Source organism: Polypterus senegalus, chromosome 9 (assembly GCF_016835505.1).
Source record: "Polypterus senegalus isolate Bchr_013 chromosome 9, ASM1683550v1, whole genome shotgun sequence".
Taxonomy (NCBI): Eukaryota; Metazoa; Chordata; class Cladistia; order Polypteriformes; family Polypteridae; genus Polypterus; species Polypterus senegalus.
The window spans coordinates 104,459,223-104,467,932 of record NC_053162.1 but is presented as its reverse complement, the minus strand read 5'-3'; the positions used below and the strand labels follow the sequence as shown (position 1 = coordinate 104,467,932).

The 8,710-nt window shown below is 38.6% G+C and overlaps 1 protein-coding gene across 1 annotated transcript in view; it reads left to right on the top strand.

The window, feature by feature from the left end:
- The first annotated feature begins 1,815 nt into the window (after positions 1-1,815).
- Positions 1,816-8,710, top strand: part of gpib (glucose-6-phosphate isomerase b) — a 52,555-nt gene continuing 45,660 nt past the window's right edge. The window contains exons 1-2 of the mRNA XM_039763555.1: positions 1,816-1,943; positions 5,365-5,455. Coding sequence (XP_039619489.1) covers positions 1,816-1,943; positions 5,365-5,455 — 219 coding nt within the window. The remainder of the gene's footprint in view (positions 1,944-5,364; positions 5,456-8,710) is intronic.

Here is an 8,710-nt window from a genome sequence, read left to right as displayed (position 1 = left end):
CAACCTGAACCTTGTTTTTTTTCATTTTGATTTATCAGTGAAATTTTAAAAACATGCTGAGCCTATATTAGACATTTTTGAGTGATGCACAATTTTTGTGTTGGTCCCTCTTCATACCACAACCTGCCGGTATTTCCATTGAGTCACAGACGTGGAATGTGGCCTTTATTGTAAGTAGAACCAAACCTAAATAAAACACCAAATTCCTTACCATTGTGTGAAACATTTTGGCATGATAATGCAGTTTTGGTTTTGCACCTTTACAGGGGATGTAATCCAAAATCTCCATATAACTTATATTTTAAGTCGATTCAATGACAGCCAACACGCAGCATTTCAAGACAGATATGGTTAGCTGTTTTTACATGATCTGTAAACAAACAAAAAGACAGAAAAGATGTGATCTGAGGGTTGAAATAAGGTGTGTGTAAAATGGATACATAACATCAAACAAAGATGCAAAATTCAAATGGTATGGTTCTTATTTTTTATTTTTACATTCTTTCTTTTATTTGAAGAAAATAACATTGCATACAATCAAGTCAAACTTATACAACAAATTACTTCATAGTCAAACAAGAAAAAAGAAGAAAAGAGCATCAGAAAGTTAAAAAAAGAAAGCAGGAACAAAACAGACGACGCCTAATAAAACAGAATTCATCCCCTACACTAGAGCATATAATGGTTTTATTTATGTAGATGTCCTGTATAGTTGGGATTGAAGACTCTGTGATATACAGGGCCGTTATAATCTTCTGCTCCATGTTCTTACTGCCTGCTGCAGAGCAGCTGCCATACCATGGGGATAACATATCCCTGCTATGCTATAAATTATGTGCCTTGCGGTGGACTGGTGCCCTGCCTGTGGTTTTTTTCCAGCCTTGCGCCCTGTGTTGGCTGGGATTGGCTCCAGCAGACCCCCGTGACCCTGTATTTAGGATATAGCGGGTTGGATGATGGATGGATGGATGCTATAAATTATGAATACAAATAGCAAGGAATTAAATTTGGGTCCTAAGACAAAGGAGAATGTGATACATTTCATGAAAAACAATGATTAGTAAATGCTAATCAAGATTTTGGTTCATCTCAGGATATGTAAGATAAATATAACACACTGTAGAACAAAGTGATCAAGTCCCCAACTGATAATTAATTGAAATCAATTGATTTTTCTCATTTAAATTTTCTTACAACACATAAAATATTGACAGTTAATGTTTTCCTAATAACCATCCAAATAAATATCCATTAATCCATCCATCTGTTTTCTAACCTGCTTTTGCAATTCATTGTTGCAAAGAGCCAGTGCCTATCCTGGCAGCACCAGGCACAAGGCAGGAACCAGCCACGGTTGGGACACTAATTTATCACTTGGAAAAACTCACAAAATTAAACAAGGGTTTACATATACTTTCTTTACATTAATTGAGAAAGTTATCTTTTTTTCATGTTAATGTGGAAGCATAAGGCGAGGGGGGAAAGAAATTATAAATGGAGGATAATATTCTGGAAATAAAGAGGACTTTTCCAGTGAGCTATCGCCCCTCACGCTCCTTGCACTACTGCACAGTTAAACCGCGGAAAAGAATAAATGGCAAAAGTGAGTAAAGCCAGTACCATCTGTCTATGCCGTTGGGTACAAATGAGCATGCGTGCGTAGCACATCACGCAGGGTGGTGACGATTTCCATGCTGATTGGCGCGGCGATCGGGATACACACCCACTTCTATCTTTCGCTTTTCTCCTTTTCTCCGCGCAGGTTTACTCATTCGCAACAGTTGCCTTGCAGAGCTGTGGGGTCAGATAAACACTATGGCATCAGGAGGCCTCACCAGCGACCCAAACTTCCAGAAATTGGAGCAGTGGTACAAGGCTAACGGCGCAGCTCTAAACTTGAGACAGTTATTTGACAGTGACCATGACCGGTTCAAGAAGTTCAGGTGAGAGAGAGACACCTGCTTGCGAGCTTTAACTCTGATTTTAAGTAGATTACCTTTGCTATCACCGTTTACTCGATCTACTTAAAACTCCCCGTGCGCGTCGACTAGCAGCTGAAATAATACGCTACAGCGTAACTGCGCAAGTCTGATATTCAATGCAGTTTAGTACGTTTAATTCATAGTGATTTTCAACATCCTGACCTTCATCATAATTCATTGCTGACTACACCGTAGATTATATTAAGTGTGATATTGTACTCCTTTGTTTAAATCAGGTGACAGAATTAATTTCTTGCAGAGATTTCTAGTAGTAGCAATTTGTATTTCGACATGCGTGAAAGACAGGAGACAAGGTCATCGGTACATCCTGAATATCGACCGCGATGATGTGATTTAAAAGGAAGGCCTAAAATTTTACTGTGCTGAACCGGATACTTCGTTAACATCAGTAATATAATCAGTAATGAAGTCTGGAAATATTTTTATTTAATTTTATCATGATTCATGGTAATTCGCCACCGGGATTGCCTTGTGGCCTTGGTTCCGCATTTACTATACTGCGTAATCCAGTAGGAGCACCTCATGTATGTTGGACTGTATAGTCAGTTTCTAAACTGGAACGGCTGGCCCACTGTAAATGCCATCGCAAACACGCGAGGCGGCGAGCCATGTCTACTGATGCGGAAGACATAACCCCTGTCATTAATACAGCTTCTGCTACGTGCCAGAGGGCACAGCGGCTAGCTTCCCCCCCTTCTTTTAGTTATTCATTTCACTGCATAGCTGAGTCACTGTCTCAATTGATATACAGCAGCAATACACTATTGCCGGGTGTATTTTTTTTTTAATACTTGTATGTATTCGCAGTTTCCTCAAAGTTGACATATCTGGCCCCGTACTTTCCAGAACTGTAGACTCGGAGCTGACGGAACCGCAGTTTGTGGCTAAGACGCTCGAATGAGAGGTTATATACGGCACTGAACAGCTGGCACACCCGTCCATTCATCTCAGAATGAAGATTTAGAGCGATGCGATCCACCTTTTGAGAAAGTTAGATGTAAATGGGGCCATGTAATCATATCGTGTCCGGTGCAATTTTGCTGTTTCATTAGTTTGGTGTTGCATTGGGAGGTTAAAACTCCATGGCTTTGAGTTCTCCGCAGTGCCTTACAGGTCAGGGTTCAGTCTGTTTTGAAGTTCACAAGTGGGTACCAAATATTAAAACTAAAGAATACAAATAAAAAAAAAAAACCTGTCGTCTAACGGTTTTTATTACAGTGTTGTCCTCAGTCGTAAGGATAATTAAGTTGGATACATGGATCGGCCACCGCCTTGAGCGCAATTTTTGACAATTTTTCAACTTTTTCAAAAGTAAATTTTAACAATTTACAAGTTCCTTGACGATTCATTACCTTTGTAATACACAGTTTTACTTGGATGTGGATATCTGTGATCCTTTTACTAATTGTGTTGAATTTGATCTGAAAATGGAACCACAATTGTTTCTTTGATATACTGTAGGTGTGCTTGTGAAAATACAGACAGACATTGTTTCATGTCCCATATGCTAAAAAGAATATCAATAGGAGGGATGGTATGTCTATATTGCAAGTAATCAAGTACACCAGTCCGACAGAAGACCAGAAGCTTTCAGTGTTGCATTTATTTTGGTAAACCACTCATTGAGGCTTAGGTGAATCCATGACACAGCATGGTTTAATACGTTTATGATCAGATTTGATAAGAATGTAGCAAAATCAGTAGTATTCAACCTTTTTAAAGTTATAGTGTTTGAAGCCAGTTGCTAGATTGCTTTAATTAAATCAGATTGTTTGTTGGAGGAGAAAATATTAGTGACTTAGTGATAGTCAATATAAATGTAAGAGCTACAAGGTCTTCCTAACCATATTTAATGTAAAATGTTTTTACTGATAAAGTCAATTGTTCGACGTTTATGTTGAAACCCTTTTGTGTACTCATTTGTAAAATATAGTTATGATACAGTATTAGAATGTAATTTAACAAGTAATAGACCATTCAGTCCATCAAGGTTGTTTGTTTAGCTAATAGCTAAGCTGTTCCTATATCTCCTTTAGGTACTACTTAATTGTTCTCAAGGTTTTTGCTTCAGCTACATATTTTGGTAACTTGATCCAAATTCCCATCATAATTCCATCCATCCATCCATTATCCAACCTGCTATATCCTAACTACAGGGTCACGGGGGGGTCTGCTGGAGCCAGTCCCAGCCAACACAGGGTGCAAGGAATGAAACAAACCCTGGGCAGGGCGCCAGCCTACCACAGCCCATAATATTTGAGTAAAGTAAAGCTTCCTGGCTTCAGTCTGTGCACTTCTCCTTAATTTTCACTGGTGTCCTCGAGTACGGGTTCACCCTTAACATGAAAGAATTCTGCCTGAGCTACTTTAGTATTTGAGAATATTGAAGACCATTGATTAGGTCCCAATACAGTCCACTCTGCTCTTGACTAACACAGGCAATGGGCTGTGGCAAAAACTTGCTGGCAGGCAGGTAATAATATTACGTGTTTAGGAAGGCAGAGAGGACAGAAGTGAGGAATATAACATTTGAATGTTCGGCCTAAGCCTGCACACAAAGTGAGTCAGGATCGCTCTGCCTTTCTTACAGGTAATGGGTGTTTTGTGTTTGCTTCTCTTTTTTTGTGTTCGCTCATTCTTCTCATGCTGTGAGTAGTAAATCCTGTTACAATATACAGCTAAATCATTGTGGTGTCAATTGCAACAGTTTTGTTCGGTCAGTTTAGAAATTTATACAAGACTTGCTTACAGAATGGTTTTTTTTTTTTTGTAAAAGATAATTTAAACTGCAAATTCAAATGCATGCAATTTAAAAGCTATAGTCCAACAAGGGGAAATGTGTTTTTTTTCTTTTGAATTTTCTACAAAGCAGGTTTCCTTAAATTAAAATTTCAAAAATTCTGATATCACAATGGGGCGGCATGGTGGCGCAGTGGTAGCGCTGCTGCCTCGCAGTTAAGAGACCCGGGTTCGCTTCCTGGGTCCTCCCTGCGTGGAGTTTGCATGTTCTCCTCATGTCTGCGTGGGTTTCCTCCCACAGTCCAAAGACATGCAGGTTAGGTGCATTGGTGATCCTAAATTGTCCTTGGTGTGTGTGTGTGTGTGCCCTGTGGTGGGTTGGCGCCCTGCCCGGAGTTTGTTTCCTGCCTTGCACCTTGTGTTGGCTGGGATTGGCTCCAGCAGACCCCTGTGACCCTGTGTTCGGATTCAGTGGGTTGGAAAATGAATGAATGGATGGATGGATGATATCACAATGTGCATTAAATAATAAGAATTGGTAGGTGGCAGCATTGCTTTATTTAATTTTAACAAGTATGTTTGTAAAATTTATAACCTCAACTTATTTCTATTATTCTTACAGCACTACTCTGCAGACTAGTGATGGAGACATCCTCATTGATTATTCAAAGAATCTCATCACTGAGGAGGTTATGAAGATGCTAGTTGAGCTGGTAATGATTTCTTTTCTTAAACTTTCATATAAATTATAGGTGTATGCTTTAACACTGTGGAGCAATAGGAATTAAAAATATGGACATTATTTTCCAGTATAAGTATATTGTTGTTGGCATTTTCAAGAAAGCACTCTGTTCTTATGAGTAATGCATGGTTTGTCTTTGTTTCTTTAGAAATATTTTTTCCAGCTTATTCCTCTTTGACAGTTTTTGTTTAACATTTAAAGTTCTGTGTAAAAACTCCATCTGAACTCGTGTGGTGCTGAGGTGTCACCCGTTGCATGGCTGCACTCAGGTCCTAATCTGGGTTCCTGAGTTGGTTTGTCATGGGGTGGATGCTGCAATGCGCTGTATCAGTGTGTGCTCCTAATCTCTCTCTCTCTCTCTCTCTCTCTCTCTCTAAAATAAACCACGTTACCTTTCTAGAATCTAGCACAACTTGTATTTATTAACATGAGGAAGACTTAAAAGGAATCATTACAAAAAATCTGATCTTTTTGTTACTAAGATAAAATGAAAACCTGAAAACCAATTTAATTTTGTAAAATTACCCTTGTGAACTTTAATACATTTATTACACAAGACCTTACTGAAACTCAAGTAGACATCTTGTATTGCTTGTGTGACCATTCCCAATCACTGGCACATTTTGGCCAATGGAAAGAACCCTTCAGGTTGGGGAACAGGAGATGTTCACACCGGGCTGGGTCTGCACAATAGGATGGCTGAGGCAGTTATTCAACCCACAGATTTGCAGGCCAATATTGACAGCTGTGTGGTAGGACCATGGTCATTGTGATGGAGCAGAAGTGGTGGTTGATGTCTTTCTTTCTTAGTTTTCCTTAATAGAGTGCTGCAAATGTCAGAGTAAATCTCTGTTATATTAAAATATTTATGAAGGCCTTTTGAGGCTTGTAAATAATACGGACTACACTCTCCATAAAAATTATATGTGATCCTAGTGGATTGCACCTAAAGGTTCTTAGGTGTTGGTAAATCATCATGGTTTAATTGTTTCAGTTGTTGTCTGAACTGTCTAAGTCTCATCACCAGTTATGAAACACTTTGGAAATTTATCTGAGTTACAATTCATTAGCTTAAGATTCTCATTGCGATGTTAGATGTAATGGTGATGATTCTCATTTGTTAACAATCTGGGTATGGGCTTAACTAATCCCTATATAGTGTGTAGTTTCACATGCATCTTTAGTTACCGGTTCTCCATTATGGTTCACTCCACAGTTGTAACATTTTCTTCTAGTAATGCTGGAGGTCGGACAGACCTTCAGTCATCTTTGAAAGATGTCCAGCAACAATGGAATTCTTCAATTTAGCATACAAAGTGAACCGGTTCTGGTTAAATGCTGACAAGAAGAGTATCAGTTTCTGAAGGTGTTTTGCTGTCTAATGTTAAATATTCAATGATAAAATTATACTCAATTTTTATGGTTTCATCATTCATGTAGACTTGGTTCTGAAAAAAGAAACATACTTTACAAACAAAAATGCTAGAAATTTGTTATTCACATGTTTATAACATAAGACCTAATCTTTGTGCGCTTCCATGATCAACACCTTAGAATAAATCTGTTTGGTTAATACTTGGTACTTTTTCATCACCCCTGCTATTTGTGAACTGCTACTCTCAGACATTGTTTGTAGTTTTGTTTTTCTCACTGCTTTCATTCATTCAGCTAATTCTGTTCTTTCTTTTGCTGTCAAGGAAATCATTTCATTTTTTTAGTTTATTACAGTTCTCAAAAACGACATAAAATGAGATGTTTATCAAAAAATTGTTTAAAAAATGTTTCTTTTAAATAAATTGACCAAAATGTATTTTTTTCCTAACAAAGAAAGTTGAAATAGTGTGTGACTTTTGTTATGTTTTCAGTTTAACTTTTTTTGGTAAAGTATTGTGTCCCTTTAACCTTGACTAAATTAAGACCTCACTTGTAATAATGTCTCCAATCAGTTCCTCCAACTTGCAGGGAAAACCTGGGAGTTGGTGGCAGGATTGGCACTCCAGGCACTGCAAAAAAACCTCAAACTGTTCCATGTGGTGCTGAGGTGTCACTCATTGCACATCTGCACTTGAGTCCCAATACTGTTGGTGCGTCAGCGCTCTTTAAAATCGGCACATGCTCACAACCTCTTGTTATAATGCCTTAATTTTTTATATTGCTTATTTTGCAGTAAATCCACTAATGTCTCTGAGTCTCCTCCTAATGGGGCATGTCCAGAGCAGCACTAGTTGGAGTCGTTCCAACCATATCAACTGGCTCTACTCAGTATGGTGGGACAGCAATTCTACTCTGAAGCTCTTCCGAATCTCTAAACTTGTCAACCTATCATGGATTTTTAGCCCAGGCACCCTGTAAAGAGGCAATTTTTTCCACTTGTGTTTGCAATATCATTCTTTCGATCAGTACCTTAAGCTCATAACTATAGTTAAGGGCAGGGATGTAGAGAGTTTTGTCTTTACACTTACTTCCTGCTTCATGATTACAGATCAGTCCGCAAAAGAGCTGCCACAGCTTCAATCAAGTAGTCAAATATCTCTCTTTCTCTTTTCTGTCATTTGTGAATAAGATCCTGAGGTTCTTTAACTCCACCAATAAGGGCAGTTATCCTTCCCTCCCCACCTAGAGAGACCAATTCACTCTTTCCCAAGATTGAGCAGCATTAAATCTTGCCACTCGTTCCCAGCATTCATTTGATGCGTCCTCTGAGCACATCCTCAGAAATTAATGTGACACATTTGCAAGTTGCAGCATCAGCAAAAAAATTGAGAGGTTTAGTGTGCTCAAGTTGGAACTTGACGTCAGAGTCTCTGTTTACTATCAACATACAACGGCAAGCTGCTTTGCAGATCCTGCAGGATCAGTGTAAGTGATTCAGTGTTTGATGAATGGTTCAATGCGGTGAAGCAAAATGTCGACATACAAATATATTCGTGGTGCTTTATTTTCCAAGTATTGCATATTCCCCATCGTAATGACACAATAGCATCTTCTGTGCTGTTTTTTTGTACATTCACAACAGAATCGGAATGTATGGAAGTGTATTTGACCCACAGAGGAAAAAAAATATGGACACAGTGAAAAGGTCTATTTTGCGATTAAGTGGAAATTTAAAGATTAAAGCTAATCTCACACTTTGTCATTAAAGTAAACTCTGCCTGTTTTTTAAGCGCTACATGCTGCTGTGGCTTCCTCCTGCACTGACAGCAGTGGCAGGTAGAAATTGTGTACA